The 23,695-nt window shown below is 42.1% G+C and overlaps 1 protein-coding gene across 1 annotated transcript in view; it reads right to left on the reverse strand.

Moving 5' to 3' along the window:
- The window catches only part of LOC126235756 (sodium-independent sulfate anion transporter), a 136,582-nt gene extending 119,841 nt beyond the window's left edge, over positions 1–16,741 (reverse strand). The window contains exon 1 of the mRNA XM_049944555.1: positions 16,633–16,741. Within this exon, the coding sequence (XP_049800512.1) occupies position 16,633 (1 nt within the window). The 5' untranslated portion in view covers positions 16,634–16,741. The remainder of the gene's footprint in view (positions 1–16,632) is intronic.
- Between the last annotated feature and the right edge of the window lie 6,954 nt (positions 16,742–23,695).

Consider the following 23,695-nt stretch of genomic DNA (forward strand, 5'->3'; position numbering starts at 1 on the left):
TGGGGGGCATAGGAGAGCGCCTGTACAACTATCACGCAAGGGGGCCCGGGTTCGATTCCCGGCAGTGTACTGGGTGTTGTGTGTCCTTCATCATCATTTTCATCATCATTGACACGCAAGTCACCGACGTGGTGTCAACTAAAAAGACTTTCAATACGGCGGCCGAACCCCGCCGGGGGTATCCTGGCCAATAAATGCCATACTATCATTTCATTTCATTTTTGTACAACACCACCTACCTCCCCTCCCCCCACCACGCCGGCCAGAAAAAACTGATCTATGCAAACTGAACTCATAACCTGCTCCACCAAACACGAAGACGTATCAGTTCAGTTTAATTTTGAAGAAGCCTGAACATGTAATAGATACTGACTAATGGCAATTGTACCAAGACCTTTTTGTTCTGAAATCTCAGGACCATTTCGAAGTTCAACAGAAAGTACTGTATGGCTCTGGGTTCTGAAAGTTTCGAGTGGCTTTGTTATCTTCTATTCGGGATGTTTTTTCCCACCGATTTCAAAGCTGCTAAAATATGTACATTTATAGAAAATATTCATGAATGGCTGACAAAGGCCTTTATTTTGCCTATTTTCCGTCATGACTAGCTCACAAACGCTGCATTGCCTAGGTCTTTAACTTGTCAATTTTCTGTCAGAGACGGTAACAAAAAATTAGCTGTGTTTGTAGTTTAATGTCGAAAACATCTCATTTCTATGCATTCGTGAAAGCACCTTTGGAAGTAAGAAACAATCGTGAAAAGAAAGGTTCATAACGTACGTGGGTGAGTCAAATAAAACCCTTAAATTTGTAATAACTAATCGAAATTTCGCGCCGTTATCCTGTAAGTTGGTAAGCGTGCTACAAACAGCGTGCAGAATGGCCTGTAGGTGGCAGCATGGTGCAGATGCACACATACCGTCGCAGTATCAGTATATAGATGGCCGTCCCACTTTTTCGACTTGCCCACCAGGGAAGAACAGCGTTCTGTTATTCGGTTTTTGCGTAGTGAAGGTGTGAAACCTATTGAAATTCATCGACGAATGAAGGTTCAGTACGGTGATGCATGTTTGTCACAGCGGCAAGTCTACGAATGGAGTAGGAAGTTCGCAAATGGTGTGACTTCAGTGGAAGATGCACCTCGTCCAGGTCAGGCACAACGAGTTGTGACTCCACAGAACATTGCAGCAGTTGAAGCCATAGTGAAGGAAAACCGCCGAGTGACACTGAATGACATTGCAGCATGTTTACAGATTAGTCATGGGTCAGCACACCACAATGTGCACGATGTGCTCCAGTTCACAAAGTGTCTGCAAGATGGGTGCCACGGCAGCTGACTTCTGAAATGAGAGAATGACGTGTTGATGCTTGTGTAGAACTTCTTCAGCGCTTTGAACGAGGTGATGACTTCCTTGAAAGAATCGTTACTGGGGACGAAACCTGGGTTCACTTCCACCAACCGGAAACGAAGAGTTTGAGCAAGGAATGGCGCCATTCCTCATCACCAAAACCAAAGAAGTTTCGAACAGAGCCATCAGCATAGAAGGTTATGCTGACTCTTTTGGGACGAAAAAGGCGTCATTTTGGAGCATTACATGCCTAGAGGGACCACTATCACCAGTGCATCATACACAGGTCTCCTAAAAAATCATTTGCGGCCCGCAAACAAATCAAAGCGACGTGGATTGCTGTCAGCAGGTGTCCTTTTGCAACATGACAATGCAAGGCCCCACACTGCCCGTACAACAGTTACAACAATCACAGACCTGCATTCTGATTGTCTTCCTCATCCACCATAGTCACCAGACCTTGCCCCAACTGATTTCCATATGTTTGGACCGCACAAAGACGCAATGGGAGGAAAGAAGTTCCGTTCTGATGAAGAGGTTTGCCACGCGCTGCATGAATGGTTGCGCGGACTACCAAAAGAATTTTTTTCTAAAGGAATTTATGCACTTTGTAAGCGCTGGAGGACTTGCATTGAGCGTAGGGGAGATTATGTTGAAAAGTGATACAGCTTTGTACCACTTCTGCGCAATAAATAATATTTTAAAAAAATTAAGGTTTTCGTTTGACTCACCCTTGTATAAATGTGTAAGTACAGAATCCAAATTCAGAAACACAATCTGCAAAATACAAATTCTCTGTAATGTTTCTCTAACTCCGAACTTGTTTGTAAACAATATTTCTAGTTAGATGTCCAGGAGCTACGATGACCAAATTCTTGGGTGAACCTACCCTTCAGCAAGCGATTTAAATCTGTTCATGAGAAATACATGGAGATATCAAATCCACCCCGCACTGTTTAATGGATTTCCCCTTTGACTTGCTAATTGTAATGGCTGAAAGTCTCACTGGACACTGCAGTCTCTTGAAGTGAATAGGGCGCAGCTCCTTCGCTTGTCTACAACAGGATCTTGTAAACCATTCTATGGCAACGTCTCCATAGCTTTATAGACGGCTATGTTTACGCCTACAGCCGTTTGTGCTTTGCAGTTGAAAGCTATGAAAAGCGCTGCCAGCTGTCAGGGATTTCCTTTAAGTTGCCTCGACTGTAGGTGTGTCTTAGTAGAAAACAATAAATGTATAAAAACTTCGTGTATGATGCGGCATTTTTTCACGCTTCTCAGTTTTTACGACGACATATCTCTTGAATTGTGTGCGGTCCAATGATATATTTTTGTAGGCACTTTCAGCGGCATATGCGAATACTGTCTCCGAAATTCGTTGCGAATGGTATTCGTGGTAAAGAAATAATAAATTTAAACGTTATGCATGCTGCGGCAGTTTTTCACGCATCTCAGTGTCTATGACATTTTATCTCCTGATCTATGTGTCGTACAATGATATAATTTTGTAGGTACATTCAGCAGCATTTGTGGATAGTATCTGCAAAATGTATTGCGAACTGAGCTAGTAGCAAAGTAGTAATAAATTTAATCCTTTCAGATCCTCTGGTTACAGTTGTGTACATTAATGTTTGTTGTGTGTTAGCTGCAGCAGAAATATTTTTCCTCAATGGAAACCTCGTATAGACGTTTGTGAATGTTCTAAAATTTCACCATGCACAAGTGCTGCCTTCTGTTGAGCATAATTATCAAAATATCAACAAGTGAATGTAGCAATACGCAGCTCCTTGTGGCCGCCAGAATCAACGGAAGTATTTGATTACTCATAATTGAATATTATTACTTTTATTTTGCATGGTTATTATTGAATGATCAGTTTATTTATTACAACTGCGAGTATTTCAAAATTAATTACTTTGGTCTATCACCTAAGAGCATTAGAACATAAGGAAAATGTTTCTTCCTCCAGACCTAAATGGGTTAAACGTAACGCACACTCCGACAGGTCTTCACACATCTCAGCGTTTATGACGCCATATCTCCTTAAACATGTGTGGTGCCATGATATATAATATAGTAGGTGCATTTAGCGGCTTATGTGGATACTGTCTGAGAAATTTCTTGCGAATAGAGTTAGCAGTACTAATGAATTTAAACCTCATGCACAATGCGACAGTTTTTGACACATATCGTTGTTTATGACGTCATATCTCTTGACCTGTGGTAGGTAGGTGGTTCGTATCCCACAGCAGTTGTTACCTGACAGTGAGGGATAAGTGTACCAAGGTTGGTCGTAATCGATGCTGTGTTAAGAAGGAGATATGGAACGTAAGCACATACCTACTGTAATCTCCCCACGGAAAATTACCCTCTACCACGCAATAATTAATAATGGTCAATCAAATCATGCACATTTATTTACGTTTGAAAAGTATCTAATCAGATTTCCTAGTAATATATGCGCCGACAGCTCGTCGACGCCAAGGTATTTTTCTAGTACGTTTATTCTTTGGGAACAACAGAGGTACAAAGATGTATGCTCCATGGTTATTATAGAGAGAGAAAGGAACAGCTTCGGAAAGTATCGGTTGGGAGTTTTTCGGATTGCTAAAAGAGATTTATTTACTCTTCTTCGCGCTAAAGCGAGATAGTAAAGTTTGTGCCGCTAGCGTGATAGGTCAAGAGAAAGAAAGACTGAAAAAAAAAAAAAAAACAAATTTTCATGAGACTGAAAATCCACAGAAAACGGAGCATGTACGGAAATGGATTCAATAGACGATTTTCCTCAGAAATAAGGTTTGTGACCATTTTATTATAGAGTGAATGACGAATGAGTTCTATGTCTGAATCATTGATGATTGTCTGGGCCCTGTAATTAATTGGGAAGTTTCAGCTGTGACGGAGAGAGCCTGCAATCTCTGAGTTTTTATAAATCGTCCAAAAAGGCTTCGTCCACATCTGAAATTTTAGATCTGTCGTAAACTGAACGAGTTGTTCAAACGATCGATTTTCCCAACTGAATGCAGCGCTTAATAATAATAACAAATGCAAAGATCTTTTCTAGCAAGCCAGCCGCTGAATATTAAGACGAAGGGCTCCACCAGAGATTCTACTAGGCTGATTTCATGTAAATAATAGATTTAAACTGTACACAGATAAAGGACAGAGAAAGAGAGAGTGAGAGTGAAAGAGCGATAAAGGCGACAGATACTCTTCTGTACAGACAAAACATTACACCAAGTTAGCGGCAAGCTGCATTCACATAGACTTTCATCATTTACAAAAACAAAGTAGAGTAAAATTCATTATAATGGCCAATCCGTGACAGCACACGTTTTTGGACGTTGTTAAAATAATTTTGTTCTCTGTTTCATGTGAATTACGACGAGCCAACTTAACTTGGGAAAGAGAAGAAATACTCGCAGTCAAATCTACACAGAGAAACAGCACGCTGGGCGCAGAAAAAAGGCCAGATCTATAATTTTTTATTAAAGCTTGCTAGTATTCTGGAAGTAGACGTAGATTTGAACATTTACTAATTGTGTTCATGCCAGACGTAGATTGATTGAACTGCCCTAGTTGCATTTACCTGTATAAGTACTATAAGAAAGTAGCCACAGAAGTATTATTGTGTGAAGGGAGATATATACATATTGACTGTAGAATATTTATATGGTTTTAACTAGGGCAATGTTTAAGATGAGTCAAGCAGAGCAGAGCAACACGCAACAGCCTTCAGCTGTTAGCACTGAGGATAATAGTGATGTAGTAAGAAGTGTTATAGAACCAATCGCTACAGATAGCGCGATAGAACGCCCTGTAGACGCGGTTGGAGATGTAACAGCAAGTATGCAACATGGATTAGATCCATTGGTCATTATCATGAGGCAGATGCAGATGTTAACTGAGACCATGAATAATATGAATACGAAATTAGCCTCAGTTACTGAGGGGCAAGAAAATCTGAAAATTGACATTAATGCGAAGTTAGCCTCAGTTACTGAAGGGCAAAATGATTTGAATAAGAAATTAGCCTCAGTTACTGAAGGGCAAAATCATTTGAATACAAAATTAGCTTCAGTTACTGAAGGGCAGGAAAATTTGAAAACCGACATTAACGCGAAGTTCGCCTCAGTTAATGAGGGGCAGGAAAATCTGAAAGCTGAGATTAAGCAGCAGTTACACGACAGTTTTTCCGAATTAGAGCAGCGGATAGAGGCAAAGACAAAGGAACTTAAAGATCAGGCCGAAGAGACGGAACGAAAATTAACTGCACAAATAGAATTGGTTAAAGCTCAATGCGAGGAATCTACTCACCGCGTACGTGTAGAAATGAAGGAGTATGTGGCCATTAAGATAGATACCGTACGGGAACAGGTGGAAATGGTTCCGCAATTAGTACAAAAGCAAGATGCCATGTCATGTGCAATTGCGCAACTTCCTGAATTGGCACGTACGCAGACTAACCTAAAGGAAAGTGTCGAACATCTGACAGAACGTCAAGACGTTATAGACCACCAAATTAATGTATTAACGGGTAAATTATCCGAAATCACATTAGAAAACAAAAGGCTAATGTGTGAAAACGTTGAGCAAAATGTTAAAGCAGCATTCCAGAGTCTATGTGGCAAACAGGAAGAGAATTTGTTTGCTAAAGGACTTGAGGAAGTGCGACAGCAGTTAGGTGCTATTTTCGAGCATTGGAAACAAACGATCGCAGAGTCGATACGCGTTTCACAACAAGGCTCAGAACAAATGAATACAGGCCAGCAGCAGAAGGTGGCGGCGACTATAGAGCCAGTTACTGCACATTCGCACACAATACCGACTTGTGTAAGTAACTCAAATATTAAATTGCCACGAGCTAGTTGTTCGCGTGAAGTTTTATCTGACGGAGATAACGAAAGCCTTTGCCATGCCGAAGAAAAAATGATAAAGCATCGGCAATTTCAGATTTTTAACACTGACAAAAGGGGGGTCCATCCGATTGTTTTTATTCGAAGTTTTAGAGGAGTGCTACCCAGAAATTGGTCGGAGTGGCAGAAGATCAGTTTCGTTACTGGGTATATACAAGGTTCGGGGGCGATCTGGGCCTCGGACATGACTTCTGTTTGCTCGACATATGGCGATTTTGAGAAAACATTTTTAGCAAAGTTCTGGTCAGAAGGGGTACAGGAACGCCTACGGCAGGAGGTGCTCTACCCAGAGCCTTTCTCTTTTTCAAAGGGAAGCCTTAGGAAGTATTTTGAAAAATATATAAATAAAACCAGATATTGGGACAGACCTATGCCTTTACCAGATATAATAAACATACTTAAGGCAAGATTACCAACTAACATACGGAATCAATTAATTTACGGGAACGATAAAGACCTGGAGTCGTTCCTCACGACGTTAGATCATATAGACATTATAGAAGAGAACAACCAGAAAGCCCGTAACAATAGATTCCAATATAGGGAGATAGAACCTCCGGCAAATGGTAGGCAAGGGAACGCACAGAGATCGATAAATAGTGGAGAAACCCCTCAAAATCTCAATAACAATACCGGCAATAGTCTTGCGAGGGGCTATCCAAGGAACAACAGGAATGGGAAACGATACAATCCCGTATGGGGAAACGAAAGGAATTTCAGACCGCAAGCCTGGAACAATAACGGTAATAGAAAGTGGAATCAACCGGGGGGAATAAACTCAAACAACCAACATCAGTGGGGACGGACATCTGCGAATCAACCGGTAATTACCGAAGTGACGGACGATGTCAACCAACAGGCGAATCAAAATCCAACAAACTGGTAAGGACCCACTCGTGCCCCGGAGGAGCGGTCAACAATAGGTTGAGGGGCAACAGGATATGTGTACCCATGCTAACGTATAATGATGGACGATTACTGGCAGATGAATTGACCGAGGACTTAGAACTCCAAGATGAGGATAAGGAACAGGTGGCAGTAGCCGAAGTGCAAGTCATTTTGGAGACTGTACCTACAGTTGCGGTTTTAGACACAGCTGCAACCACAAATGTTATTTCGGAGGCTCTATTCAACAAGATCAGAAATATAAGATGAGTACCAATTTTTCCAGTTCAAAATTGCAGAATAATAGGCGCCGTTGGGGCTAGATCGGCTAATGTAAAAGTGCAGTCACTACTTAGTGTAGAAGTCGGAAATGTAGCAATATTAAGCACATTCCTTGTTGTAAAAAATTTGGTGGTAGACTGCATTATCGGAGTCGACAGCCTACGTCAATACGGATGCAGAATAGATTTTAAAACAGGAAAAATTTGGTTAAATGTAAATAAACAAGAAATTGAATTGGACTTGTTGAAAAAGGAAAGCCTTACCAGAAAATATAATAGTGGGATCAGCGTGCAAGTAATCAGGACTGCACAGAATTCTAAACAGCAAGTAAATAATGAGGTCCAAGTCAAAGGAGATTTCGGTCAATTAGTGTATGAGAAGTTAAATGAATCCGACTGCATTACTGAAGATCAGAAGAAGCAGCTCAAAGAATTATTATTAGTGTATGAAAACGTGTTTGATGAAAGGCCAGGAGTTATTAAGGGATACATATGCCATCTCTACGTTAAGCCGCAAGAAACATATTGGAGAACTTTCTATCCTGTTCCCTGGAGGTTAGAGGCTCAAGTTCAAAAAGAAATAGATCGCATGTTGAAATGGGGTTTGATCGAACCCTCTACAAGCCCATACTGCTCCCCATTGTTGGTCGTGACATAGCATACCCGGGATCGAACAAAATAAAAGGGTTATTTTCTCATAACGACTTAAAAAAATATAATGAAGATTAGAAGATAGTGAGGAATGGTGTTCCGAGTGACAGAAATGAATGCTCGTAAAAAACATAATAATAAACTGTGTGTGTGTAGTGATAGAAACCTGTAAATTGAAATAGTTAATCAGTGACATAGAGTATAGAAATAGTGACTAACTATTATTATCGAGTGTTGTAAAGAAGATAGTGGAGATAGGCTTCACTTGTGGTTTGGGTGAACATAGAACTTTAGCATTGCTAATGTCATCAAGAATGATTAAGGATCTAACTGACCTTCGAGAAGAATGAAATGTTTCCCGTAAATGACGCTGAATAATCAAAAGAGGTTCCGAGTGAATATTCATATATAATCTCATGTGAACGCAGATGTATAAACGTATGAAGGGATGTGTTGCGGTAGTGAATTGTGAGTGACGGTTAACGCCGCAAAGATAATTTCCCGCGCAAAACAGTTGACGTCGGCGCGAGAATTAAAATCGATAGAGACGACACAGATATGCTTTGTAAGAGACTCGCACCAAACGCGAGGATAAACTGATTCATGTTGAACTCTAAAAGGAATAGGTGTTATAATTAGAAGTTAAGAGTTTTAATTTATTAATGAATGATTAAAAAAAGTAATATTCATAGATTCAGTAGTAATTTAATGGTTCGTGTTCGTTTGGGAATTTTGTGTGAAAAATCCATTTCCATATATGAGCATGGATGAACGCCGTATGAATCAGAGAGTAAATGAAAGAAGCGAATCCGCATTCCTCAATGCTAATAACTTTTACATTTCAGTACTCAAGCGAAAAAATATATGTATTTAGAATAAAAAGTTTTGAGTATAGCTAAATTATGTGACTTATGAAGGAAATATGGATGATGTCTTGGTATAAAATGAACTACACTTTCCATTATTCGATGATTTGAATCGAAAATCTATAGTAAGTTACATGAATCCTTTAAATTACGAAGAACAAATCAGTGATAGAAAATCTGTTAGAACTTTTGGACTTATAAGTACAAGTGTGGAGGCAAAGTCAAAAGGAGTATTCAAACGAGAGTGAATCGGATGATGCTTTTGGCAACATCATTAGTTAATGGTTGAATTCCATGAAGTACGTCGTAACAAAAAGGATCCATGAAGCCATAAGGATTTTGCTTTCAAAAAGGAGAATCTTGGACGGTGCAACCTAATCAGTTCTCTTACAGGAAGAGTTTTCCTTTTGGTCATTGCTAATTCTTTTGGAATGAATGTTGCATGTGAATTCGAGTATCCCTGTCCCTTCTACTCTTCCCATTGTGGGCCGCGTAGAAGATCAACTACAAAGGGGGCCGCGTAGAAGACCGACTACAAATGTGGACGTCGGGGACATGCAAGACCCGGGGGAGTTTAGCACCGCAAGATATTGTACTTGGAGCAAGATTGTAAAACGAGAATTTACGTTATTTATTGTAAAACTTTTTTTTTTTTTTTTTGCTAGAGGCACAAACCACTCTTTTCCAAATCATGATACAAATTGATCCCTGTCTTTACTTTAGAGATGAATTTCAAAATTATTTTTGTTCTTCTATAGGCTTTCCTATCTTCTATGTACCGTAGGCTGGGGGTCTAGGCTTAAGAGGTTTTCCAAGGTTTCCCTGCTTAAGAAAGTTCCCGAATGGGTAGACCCTGACATCAGTTCATGAAAGATCATCTTCCTTGGTTGTGCACAGCAAACATAACAGATGCACGTAAAAGCAATACAGCCACGGTACCTGTCTCTTCATTTCTTCTGTCTTCAACATTTCTTTTCTTCGTCTGTTTCAAAAATAATATTCTTTTTCAGTCGGAGGACTGACAATCATCACTTCCGGGTTATCCACGCTAATAGATAGCTCGCGAAATGTGTTCAAATGGGTTCAAATGGCTCTGAGCACTATGGGACTCAACTGCTGTGGTCATAAGTCCCCTAGAACTTAGAACTACTTAAACCTAACTAACCTAAGGACAGCACACAACACCCAGCCATCACGAGGCAGAGAAAATCCCTGACCCCGCCGGGAATCGAACCCGGGAACCCGGGCGTGGAGAAGCGAGAACGCTACCGCACGACCACGAGATGCGAAGTGTGTTCGGTGAATCAAAATTGAGCTCACAAACTTCGCTCGCTGCGAGGGGCATTGTAATCTCCCCACGGAAAATTACCCTCTACCACGCAATAATTAATAATGGTCAATCAAATCATGCACATTTATTTACGTTTGAAAAGTATCTAATCAGATTTCCTAGTAATATATGCGCCGACAGCTCGTCGACGCCAAGGTATTTTTCTAGTACGTTTATTCTTTGGGAACAACAGAGGTACAAAGATGTATGCTCCATGGTTATTATAGAGAGAGAAAGGAACAGCTTCGGAAAGTATCGGTTGGGAGTTTTTCGGATTGCTAAAAGAGATTTATTTACTCTTCTTCGCGCTAAAGCGAGATAGTAAAGTTTGTGCCGCTAGCGTGATAGGTCAAGAGAAAGAAAGACTGAAAAAAAAAAAAAACAAATTTTCATGAGACTGAAAATCCACAGAAAACGGAGCATGTACGGAAATGGATTCAATAGACGATTTTCCTCGGAAATAAGGTTTGTGACCATTTTATTATAGAGTGAATGACGAATGAGTTCTCTGTCTGAATCATTGATGATTGTCTGGGCCCTGTAATTAATTGGGAAGTTTCAGCTGTGACGGAGAGAGCCTGCAATCTCTGAGTTTTTATAAATCGTCCAAAAAGGCTTCGTCCACATCTGAAATTTTAGATCTGTCGTAAACTGAACGAATTGTTCAAACGATCGATTTTCCCAACTGAATGCAGCGCTTAATAATAATAACAAATGCAAAGATCTTTTCTAGCAAGCCAGCCGCTGAATATTAAGACGAAGGGCTCCACCAGAGATTCTACTAGGCTGATTTCATGTAAATAATAGATTTAAACTGTACACAGATAAAGGACAGAGAGAGAGAGAGTGAGAGTGAAAGAGCGATAAAGGCGACAGATACACTTCTGTACAGACAAAACATTACACCAAGTTAGCGGCAAGCTGCATTCACATAGACTTTCATCATTTACAAAACAGTAGTGAGAATTCATTATACTACATTCATTTTTATAATGTGTATGGATTTAAATAATGAGGCGCAGAACAATACACATGCAGAATTCTCATAAAATAGCTATGTAATTATCTGCAGTTGATAAATTCTGCCAACACATCATACTAACCACGAAAAAATACTTTAACTGGTGCACGGTTTCATTATTTAAATAATAAATGACACAGATGCAGGCTTTCGAAATAACATCGATTGTAATGGATGCAATTAGGGAAATACTCCCCTGTAATTGAATATTACCTCTCTAAAATCAAAATAATTTGTACAAATCACAGTTAAGTACATTGTAAGTAGTAGGTACCTATTCTTAAGTGGTGACATTAGTATGTCTGGTGATTAAAAAACACAGTTTTTTTCAGTTTTTTGAGTTTTATTTTGTAAGAAACTGTCTTCGTTTCTTCCATCCAAATCCCTTCCATGAAACTACAAGACTTGTCCATTTTTCCTCTCTTCTACTGGGCATGATCTTATTTACATCCTGGATGTTTTCATAAGTGATGGTAAGTAAGTAAGCTACTGCACTTGCAATAACATCAGCTCCCCTCGTGTCTGGCTGTTCAAGGAAGCATAGTTCCTGACGTTGTCCCCAACCGTCCCGAGCCTGAGCTGTCTCAATGCACGGTGATCGGCGTGCGCAGTTTCGCTGCCAAGGATAATTTCCAAGAATGATTGCCTCTAAAACATATCTCATACCCGCAGAAATCCCTCCCACGCGTATCTGAAGTAGCTCTAAAGTCCCTTCATTTCCACGGACAGAATAGTGGCGAACACGTAACATGGACTAAAATAGAAGTATAGCTTACGCCAGCCTAAAGATATCTCCATGTTGACACATCTTACAGAAAGAATTTTTATTCGAATGTCACGATAAGGAAAACGGTTTCAGGCCTAAGTACTGCGGCGACCACAGCCGTTACGTAACACGTTAAATGAATCCGCAACCGCAATTGCGAATAAAGCCTATCAAATGGTTCAAATGGCTCTGAGCACTATGGGACTTAACTTCTGCGGTCATCAGTCCCCTAGAACTTAGAACTACTTAAACCTAACTAACCTAAGGACATCACACACATCCATGCCCGAGGCAGGATTCGAACCTGCGACCGTAGCGGTCGCGCGGTTCCAGACTGTAGCGCCTAGAACCGCTCGGCCACCCCGGCCGGCTAAAGCCTACCAACCTGAAGAAAATATTACAATGTCTTTTTAGAGATAATCATATTTGAGGCAATATAACATTTCCTTCCGTGGTCAGTCCACCCTGGCATCTGAAACACTTTCTCATTTTCCAAGCGCACAAGATGGATAATATTACAGTCCAGAGTGAACTGAAGAAATAAATTAACCGGGCTCAGTATTTTTTTCACGGGAGAGTAGAAGTCCATCTCTATTAGGTGTAAAAGATACGAAACTGCACAAAGTTACTTCTCTTTTCATGTTGTTCCATGAACATGGCTTCGTTTGGGCGTTACTCGGTAACAACTGTTATTTCGGGCGTCAACCATATGGTCGGTTTCCTATACAGTGTGATCGAGAAGGCGCGCACGTCAAAAGTAATCAAGCATAGATACATATGATTTTCATATATGTTTCATTTTATAACTTCACATGCATTGCGTATATAATACTAGTAGGCTCAAAATGGTTGTCCGGTGCTGTAATTCGGGCGTGAACTAGTTTTATCTTGAGGATACAAATGTTGTTAATTTCCGTTATTATGTTAAATCTTTAGTTCCGGGAGAATGGGCAGCCTGTTTCATACATCCTTCCTTCAAGACTGACCCACAGGAAGAGGTCAGAAAACGTTAAATCGAGAGAACATGGGGACCCTAATACTATAGAAATGATTTGATCATCATAAAAGTCGCTTGAGAAATGAACTGCTTCATCAGATGTGTGACAAGTGGCACCATCTTGGTGCAACTAACAATAATAACGTTCATCTTCATTAAGAAACGAAATAAACGTTGTAATGATGTGTTCGTAGAACACAATTCTGCGTAATCTCAAGATTTATTTTTTGCGATTACCCTGTAACCTCAGAAAGAGACTACAGTGCAAGAGAGGCAGAAAAACACACGTGCAAACATCACACAAAAAATGTAAATATTTTCACTTGATAATGAGAATAAATTCTAGATGCGAGTCAGGGTACGCACGAAAAAATACGTAACTGGTACAGTGTTTCATTATTTAAATCACAAGAAGACTGTTCATTATAGTTTCAAAGAAAATATGGCTCTCTATTTGACGACACTATAAAGCCCACAACACTCCAATTTTCTGACAGTGAAGGATGTTTTCTTGAAACGTATATTGATTTTCGTTCGACTAATTTTTTGTGTTTTAACGACTCAAGTAAGCACTAAGACCTTGCCTCATCAGTGAGGGAAACACGGTCCAGTTCTGCGATTCCATGGATGTCAACAAGTCAAATCAAATGGTTCTAAGCACTATGGGACTTAACATCTGAGGTCATCAATCCCCTGGACTTAAAACTACTCAAACTAGCCTAAGGACATCACACACATCCATGCCCGAGGCAGGATTCGAGCTTGCGACCGTAGCAGGAGCGCGGTTCCGGAATGAAGCGCCTAGAACCGCTCGGCCACCACGGCCGGCTGTCAACAAGTGACGAAACCATATATAGTACGCTAGACACTTTTCTTCACCCGGCGCATTCAATTTCTGCACTTTCCGACAGTGATACGTATGCAATTTTGACTTCTGCATCGATTTCTGAACACTACCGTATAGAATCTAAGATAGGGGAGATAGTCTCCGCGAACTTTCAGAAGGTGAACACAGTGTTATATCCCTCACCTGAGCCAGTCCCATCACCTGAATCCCCCAAAATGGCTGGTCCCTGGCTTACTTCTTACCAGCAACTGATCCGCATTCCCGGATACTGGCGATTCGTCTTCTTGTTGTTGAATTGTTCAACTCTGCACATTTGGGTATATTCCACGAAATGCTTCACCAGCACGGGTATAGGTACGACTGCAACGTATTGTCGAGAGCTCATTGCTTTGAGGAAAACGACATGTTTACCAAACAACGAACTGCGCAATGCTACAGACGCCATGTGACCTGTAACTTACCCGTTACAATGGCATCTTCGTTTCTCGTTGGTAATACACTCCTGGAAATTGAAATAAGAACACCGTGAATTCATTGTCCCAGGAAGGGGAAACTTTATTGACACATTCCTGGGGTCAGATACATCACATGATCACACTGACAGAACCACAGGCACATAGACACAGGCAACAGAGCATGCACAACGTCGGCACTAGTACAGTGTATATCCACCTTTCGCAGCAATGCAGGCTGCTATTCTCCCATGGAGACGATCGTAGAGATGCTGGATGTAGTCCTGTGGAACGGCTTGCCATGCCATTTCCACCTGGCGCCTCAGTTGGACCAGCGTTCGTGCTGGACATTCAGACCGCGTGAGACGACGCTTCATCCAGTCCCAAACATGCTCAATGGGGGACAGATCCGGAGATCTTGCTGGCCAGGGTAGTTGACTTACACCTTCTAGAGCACGTTGGGTGGCACGGGATACATGCGGACGTGCATTGTCCTGTTGGAACAGCAAGTTCCCTTGCCGGTCTAGGAATGGTAGAACGATGGGTTCGATGACGGTTTGGATGTACCGTGCACTATTCAGTGTCCCCTCGACGATCACCAGTGGTGTACGGCCAGTGTAGGAGATCGCTCCCCACACCATGATGCCGGGTGTTGGCCCTGTGTGCCTCGGTCGTATGCAGTCCTGATTGTGGCGCTCACCTGCACGGCGCCAAACACGCATACGATCATCATTGGCACCAAGGCAGAAGCGACTCTCATCGCTGAAGACGACACGTCTCCATTCGTCCCTCCATTCACGCCTGTCGCGACACCACTGGAGGCGGGCTGCACGATGTTGGGGCGTGAGCGGAAGACGGCCTAACGGTGTGTGGGACCGTAGCCCAGCTTCATGGAGACGGTTGCGAATGGTCCTCGCCGATACCCCAGGAGCAACAGTGTCCCTAATTTGCTGGGAAGTGGCGGTGCGGTCCCCTACGGCACTGCGTAGGATCCTACAGTCTTGGTGTGCATCCGTGCGTCGCTGCGGTCCGGTCCCAGGTCGACGGGCACGTGCACCTTCCGCCGACCACTGGCGACAACATCGATGTACTGTGGAGACCTCACGCCCCACGTGTTGAGCAATTCGGCGGTACGTCCACCCGGCCTCCCGCATGCCCACTATACGCCCTCGCTCAAAGTCCGTCAACTGCACATACGGTTCACGTCCACGCTGTCGCGGCATGCTACCAGTGTTAAAGACTGCGATGGAGCTCCGTATGCCACGGCAAACTGGCTGACACTGACGGCGGCGGTGCACAAATGCTGCGCAGCTAGCGCCATTCGACGGCCAACACCGCGGGTCCTGGTGTGTCCGCTGTGCCGTGCGTGTGATCATTGCTTGTACAGCCCTCTCGCAGTGTCCGGAGCAAGTATGGTGGGTCTGACACACCGGTGTCAATGTGTTCTTTTTTCCATTTCCAGGAGTGTACTTGCGCTGCTATCGTTTGGTGGCTGATCGAACGAATGCAGTGCAACTCCGATTTAAAGACATACTAATTTTCATGTGGGCGACTCTTCGATCGTACTGGAGTGGTCCACTGCAGTCATCTTTATTCCAGCAGAGAAGCTGCTCCATACTTCATCGACGACCTGTCTGTCATACGCACTCCTTTCTGATCTGTCTCTTGTAATCCTTTATTTCCTCCCGCCCATCAGCAAGAACTAAAATCAACAACTCATGTCGAAAATATACCCCCAAGCCTTCTATATTTCCGATTTATTTCATTCTTTAGTAAGACTTTTTTTCTCGTTGAGTCGTTGCAGAACATTCTTCAATCAATCACTCCATCTAACCCTCAATGTTCACCTGCAATACATTCTAAAGGATTTTAATCATTTTATTTCTGTTCATTCCTATTGTCCAAGTTTCGTAAGCATGCACATCTCTGCTACAGTCACAGTTTTACATAAATGTTTTGCTGCTTTCAAGCTAGGCTCTTTTTTTTTAGGACATAAGCAGCTTGTTCTTTTTGTAAAAAAAACCTTTTTAGTCATCGCAGTTAAATTTACTAACGATGGAACTGAACGAATGGGTAAGAAAACATTATTTCATGCTACCAACCATACACAGCAAAGACCTATGTTAGTGAACATTAGTAACAATGCAGGTATTTCAGGTAAAACCGATTGTACTGTTCAGTTTTGTGGAGAACGTGCAGTAAATAACCAAAATGGCATTATTAAGGGTCTTTCCACCGACACTAACGTGCGGATGGCGGAAAGTGATTACTTACTTGCTGAAGCCGTTCAACGGTGGCAGACAACTGAGGACCCACTGGTCTCGCAGGTGTGGGGCAATGTGGACGTCTTGCAGCCTCGACGAACAATACTCGTACGGACCCTTATCTCTCCCACCACTTCGGTTATAAATCTGCAGCAAATATTGTAAATATTCCGATAGTGGCCCGGACAGTCCGTGAATGAAGGAGCATTAGATCTGAACTCCGTTTCATTCATAAACGTGTTTTTCTCTGTCTATTGCATAACCACTGAGAATAATACGCAGCAACAAGATTTTCAGCCTTGGCTACTGTTATCTCTTCAATTGTTTAACGATGGATTTGCACCCACTCCGCTCATTCTACTGACGTAGGTTAGCATTAAGCATCAAACCACACAGCTGAATGGATTTTAAAAGCGTAAATTTTCAAATACACAGAATAACTTACGCATTTCATGTGGTACACTGCACATAGTCAGGCACCATTTTGTCATGTGGTACGAGAGAGACGGCAAGTTGCAGGGGAATAGAAACAGAAAACGAAATTAATTCCTTCTGACGAGTAATTTCTGGATAAACTCGACAACACAGGCACATCGCCGACCGGAGTGGCCGAGCGGTTCTAGGCGCTACAGTCTGGAACCGCGCGACCGCTGCGGTCGCAGGTTCGAATCCTGCTCGGGCATGGATGTGTGTTAGGTTAGTTAGGTTTAAGTAGTTCTAAGTCCTAGGGGACTGATGACCTCAGAAGTTAAGTCCCATAGTGCTTAGAGCCATTTTGAACAGGCGCATCCTGTTTGTCCGTAAAAATCGAACCATGTCTATTTTTTTTATAGACATTTACAGTTCACATTTGTTACGTTCCTGAACCAATAATGTGAAGGCCGTAAACGAATACACAAAATGCCGAACTCAAGAAATTTATACGCCACTATTACAAAAAAACTCGTGCGTCGTGACAGGAACGTGCCATTGGCTTATACAGTAGAACCACACAAAACTGCGAACGACAAGGACGAATCTACCTTTGTGCCTCGTTTATCGCTATCGCATCATGTTCGAAAACACTAAATGCGATTTTTGGCAGAGTAAGCAATATTTGCTTCTTTTTGTGAACAAAATTAAAAATATGTCAGTTTCCTTTTTTTAAGATTCAAGATACGCAACCTTTAGAAAAGTATAAATAAACGACATAAATTTAACGACTTGCGTCCATTTATGATCATTTTTATCTAGATCTCTAGAAAAACGATTACATTAAATGCATCACAATGCACGCAAGTATTTGATTTAGACGTCAGGCAAGAAAGTGACAAGGCGAAACATACGGCCATACTGTCCTCCACTAAAAAGACGACCCTATTTCTACTAGTGGCACATAAAACTGTTACTTTGGACTTTTAGTGGCTAGTCTGGGCTTGTGTTTCACGCCATTAACGTATTGCCTAATATATGAATCAAGTACTTTTCCGCCCGCATCTCGTGGTCGTGCGGTAGCGTTCTCGCTTCCCACGCCCGGGTTCCCGGGTTCGATTCCCGGCGGGGTCGGGGATTTTCTCTGCCTCGTGATGGCTGGGTGTTGTGTGATGTCCTTAGGTTAGTTAGGTTTAAGTAGTTCTAAGTTCTAGGGGACTGATGACCATAGATGTTAAGTCCCATAGTGCTGAGAGCCATTTGAACCAAGTACTTTTCCGCATTCTGTAATTCTGATGAAGTTAATGTATGACTTTGATTTAGATAAAAATGATCGTAACTGGATGCATGTCCTGCATTTAACGTCGTTTCTTTATACCTGCAGATAGTGTGTAATTTGACCAAAACAGTTTTAGTAAAGAGATATACAGCCACAGTGTCACATCGTAATTTTTCGAAAATATTTAAAAACTGTGAAATGTCTCGTCCTCAATATAATTTTTCCTCGGCTCCGCTATGCTTACGTAGTGTCAGATCAAAATAATATTTCCATAATCAGATCTTAAAGTGAACTACTGTAGAATAAGAATAATTTTTTTTCTTCTGTCCTACACATTACGTTTGTTAATTTTTCCCTTCAGGCTGGAATAATAAGTTATTTAATAGGACACACAAATTCCCTATTAAAGCGTATGCTTATTAGTGTTGGTTTCTTCTTTCTTAGCCGGCCGCGGTGGTCTAGCGGTTCTGGCGCTGCAGTCCGGAACCGCGGGACTGCTACGGTCGCAGGTTCGAATCCTGCCTCGGGCATGGGTGTGTGTGATGTCCTTAGGTTAGTTAGGTTTAAGTAGTTCTAAGTTCTAGGGGACTTATGACCTAAGATGTTGAGTCCCATAGTGCTCAGAGCCATTTGAACCATCTTCTTTCTTAAATAAAATTATACTTTAAAATCATTCAATGTATTTCTTTCACTAAAACAGCTGTGTATGTTCTATTTTAAGCAGATAGACTGATACTACCGGAACAAAAAAGTTGCTGAATTTGAGCCTCTTCTTTATTCAACGCCTCAAAAATACGAAGTTGGAAACATTTCTACAATGCGGCTCGTGGGTTGCCAACCTCTTCGCAAGGAACGTTTGAGGGATTGTCGGGAGCAGTGTTGTTAACATTAGTTGACATTGTCAGGTAACTTGTTTACGAATGTAGAGGGGATATGCCAAAAGAACGTTGTACGTTTACCATGTCAGTTTACCATGTTTTCTCTTTTTGTTCAGTCGGCTTGCATAATAAAATACGCTCTGTAGATCAATAAAAAACTAACTCTTTGCAGCTACTGCAATTTTCGTATTTTTCTCGTTATTGAAGGAAAGTGGTATGCGTTAAGAGCGTCTGTCGTCGGAGGTGTACTAATACCAACAGACAGCATTCAGTGTATTCTCTTACGCTGACGTCTCTCTCGGACATTCTACCATTGAATATGCTGTTGTCTTGCAACTGACCCACTGTTTTCTAGTCACGGTCTCTTGTTGGCAGAATGGACTGGGTTGGAAGACAAAAATTGAAAAAAATTCATTAATAAATCCAGATCAACCATGTGATAATTAATGAGTAAAATCATCCCGAAATGTTTAATGTAAAATTATTCCCGACTGTTATCAGTAACATCGCTCAGTTTGAAATTCCAATACAGTAGGAACATCATTGAAAAATTTTGTAAAAAAAAAAAAAAAGAAAAAAAAAGATATTGCAAAGAAATTCTCAGCGTATGTGATGGACATTGGCTCAAATATGTACACTGCGCAACACAATTAAAGAACCCAGTTTTTTAATCACCATAATTGTCACTTATTGCGACGTAGAGTTCGAAATTTGACTCAAAGGCGTCCACAACCTTCCTTTGTTTCGGTGCATCAGCGCGATGCACTGCAACACACGCGCGACCCGGCGACGTTGGGAACAACAAGGTGTGGACACATACGAAAAAAAAAGTCCAGAGCTGTGAAATTCGTATGATGTCAAAGGTGGATAATGATGTCACATTGGCAGCAAATTCCACATCAATTCTGCCCGAGGCCACCGTGGACGTATCGCGCGATGGGAACGTGGTTCCACCCTATCTTACCCATATTTCACCCTTTCTTTTGAGGCCTCTGCGATGATGGTCAGAACCGCAACACCCAGCACTGAAACCACGCGGCTTTCTTATGGGTGACTGAGGAAAACATTTCAGACACATTGCCGCCCACAACCGATACGAAAAGGTCTTATGGGGTATCATAAAGGGCGCCAATAGAACCACCCCTTTCGTTGGGCGTTGAGTCCCACACATTTCGCAGTCGAAACGACAGTTCGCAGTGCGATGTGCCACAGAACGATGTTCTTGACTAATTATGCCGCTGCTGAAATCCCTTTCCCCCTCCTCCTCCCTTCCCTCCCGAAGGATTCAACCCTTCTCTAAGGACATTGCGGGACTGCAACTCCATCGAAGCAGTGCAGCGCGACAGCCACTGTGGCTGTGGCATTCAGGGTGGATCCGCTAGGGACATTTGAAGCCCAATAGACAGAATGTGAACGTGATCCTAAGCAGAGAAGCGTTTTTATGCGTTTTCATTCTTCCTTTTTCGCGCCCTCCTGTAGATGACAAGGGGATGTGCGACATTGACTCATGCTTGAATAAAACGGCAAGAGTCTCTGTAAGACCATAGGGTTCAGCAACACCCCCGATGCCACTGAGCACTTGTATCTGTATAGAGACAACTCGTGAAGGAGGTGCAGGCACCTGCAAGCAGGCTACGCTAACCCCTGCTAGCGGGCGTACGGAATCAAAGGGGTGTCTATTTAAAAAGTTTCAAGAACTGTTATTAAGACAGAAATCGGTACGCATGCGACAGTAATCGCTACCTAATATGTTCCAAAACTTCCCGCATAAAAACTGAATTTTTCCGGGGCTCGTACCTCGGATTCTATTGATGATAGAAAGGTTGGGTCAAGTGTTTTGGATAGCCCTTGGTTTAGGGACCATATGTATAACCAACGGATGCATCGTCTTACTCAAACACACAGTGGAGAGTCAAACTTTGAATATTACACACTTCCTCCAGCCTAGGCAAATGGAGCAAATCGGTTGGTTCTTTTTGCATTAGGTTAGGTTAGGTTAGTGTTGTTTAACGTCCCGTCGACAACGAGGTCATTAGAGACGGAGCACAAGCTCGGGTTAGGGAAGGATAGGGAAGGATATCGGCCGTGCCCTTTCAAAGGAACCATCCCGGCATTTGCCTGAAACGATTTAGGGAAATCACGGAAAACCTAAATCAGGATGGCTGGAGACGGGATTGAACCGTCGTCCTCCCGAATGCGAGTCCAGTGGGCTAACCACTGCGCCACCTCGCCTTATATGTGACGTACGGTCGCCTTAGGGGCGAGCTGGTGGAGGCACCATTTAGTTTACGAGAGGGTCTGGGAAAACCCTAAAAACATCGTTTTTGGGTACCAAAACCGAGTCGCGGATTCCAAGCAAATGGCCGAACTTTCTCTGGCATATTCCTAAGATCCCGGCCTCGAACCACTTTCAAAATTCTCTTGATTTCTTTATCCGTTTTCAAGATACAGAAGTTCAAAGTTACCCTACTTCTACACAAAAAATGCGCACGTAATATCCTTTGTGAGGTGAGAATATAGTTTATAAAGCGACGTAGCGTGGAGAAATGTGCTGTAAATTATCTCCATTATCATCAGAAGGGCTCTGGGAACCCAACATTGTAGTACTGAAGCACATCCAAAATTTTTGTGCACATAAAATCCGGTCTGCGGTGTAAAATTAGTTTTGCGTTATTTCAATTTCACATAAGTAAACTATCACATCTTTACTGACCCATACAGTTCTTTTCGTATGAGTGACATGTCCTGCTGTAGCAGGGAAAAGAAGGGAACCGGCGGAAAAATGCTCCTGTCGCAGCACCAAAGAGGCGAATATGCACCTGATTAAAAGAGACTCTGACTGAAAAGTGGGGTACCTGCTTCCTCATTCTACCTTTCTGAGCACCTCTAAAATTTTTCGCAAAAATTTTGGCGTGAAAACATATTCGCGCTTTTTTATGCTGAGAGAGAAGGAGACAGTGGCAGTGGAAAAAGAGACGGAAAGTTAATAAATACTAGAAGAATGTAGGGACGGATTGTGGTATAGAAAGAGCGAAGGAGACAATGGCAGTCAGACAGAAAGATAAGGGCTCATTGTCCGTGGAGCGTAGTTGATAGTGACAGAAAAGTGCTAGGAAAAGAGTGAAAGAAACAGTACCAGTGGTAGAGGAACAGAGACAGAGAAAGTGGAAATGGGTGAGAGGCAGTGATAGTGAGAGACAGAGTCTATGACAATGACAACGATGAAGAGAGAGATAGTGACAGTGAGAAGAGAGAGCAGCAGTAGGAAGGAATGAATGAGAAAGTAGCAGTAAGAGAGAGCAAGAGGGAGATAGGAAGCAGTAGTACTAGGACACAACGTAGGGGACTGTGACTGAGACAAGATAAAGAGACAGTCAGAGAGACACAAATAGATAATGACAGTCAGTTGGGCTGAATGAGTGAGTGAAGAAGGGCAAGTGGGAGAGGATGCATATGAACGAGTTACAGTGATGGGCCAGTGGATGTGAGCGACGGGTAACAGTTAGGAGAACTTGTGGAAGTGAGGTGTGAGTTGCATTTTAAAAAGACTGCGAATATGTTCGCATGCCAAACTTTTTGGGAAAATTTTTAAAGATGTTGAGGAAGGTAGAATGAGTCAGCTGGTACTCCACTTCTTAGTCAGTCTTTTAAATAGGACCATTGTGCTCCGATGGCAGCATTTTTCCTCTGGTCTAGGAACATACTACAGCCCTCTACTTATCGCTCCCTTATGGCCTCCGAAAACAAGATTACACTAATTACAGCGCGCTCAGAGGTATTTAAGCAGTTAGGCTTTCTGTGCTCCATATGTGAATAGAATAGGGAGAAACCCCAACACTTAATGCGATGGGCAGTACCCTCTGTCATGCACTTCACAATGGTTTGTGGAATATAGATGTCGACGCAGCAGCTGAGTAGATTCGATGGCGACAGATAATACTCAGGTAGAAATGCTCTTGCCATCTTATTAAGTAGTACCTCTTCCTAAACGTCAGAAAGTTTTGGGCTTGTGGCTACAGCGTAGGAAAACAATACAATGTTTCAAGCTCCAGTGCTCCTACTTTGCATGCCGTCAGCCAAAGTTCTTTTTTCCTCCTTTACATGTCTTTAAGTTGGCTAACTTCCAATGAGATATCAACAGATCACAATGACCTTTGTCAATGAGGCAAGTAATTGAAGCGCAGCTGTTGTCATTAATCTCACTCTGCTTTTAAAACGTATGCGCACCGCAAATGAGCATTTTAGAAGTCAAACTGATTAGTTATGCATTTGCAAAAATCAAGATGACAGGTTACAGCTAGTAAATCGCCAGGACATCAAGCTGCTTCATCCTGTAGGAAAAATCACATGTAACTTGTTAACTAATAACATGTAAGTTTGATGATGAGCGAACGGAAACTACTAACCGCTAACTGATTTCATTGTATTTTATTGGCACTACTATTTAATTTTTCATTGATTGTTATCAGTAGTTGTATGCACAGAAAATCCTCTACATTTTTGTC

Source organism: Schistocerca nitens, chromosome 2, assembly GCF_023898315.1.
Source record: "Schistocerca nitens isolate TAMUIC-IGC-003100 chromosome 2, iqSchNite1.1, whole genome shotgun sequence".
Taxonomy (NCBI): Eukaryota; Metazoa; Arthropoda; class Insecta; order Orthoptera; family Acrididae; genus Schistocerca; species Schistocerca nitens.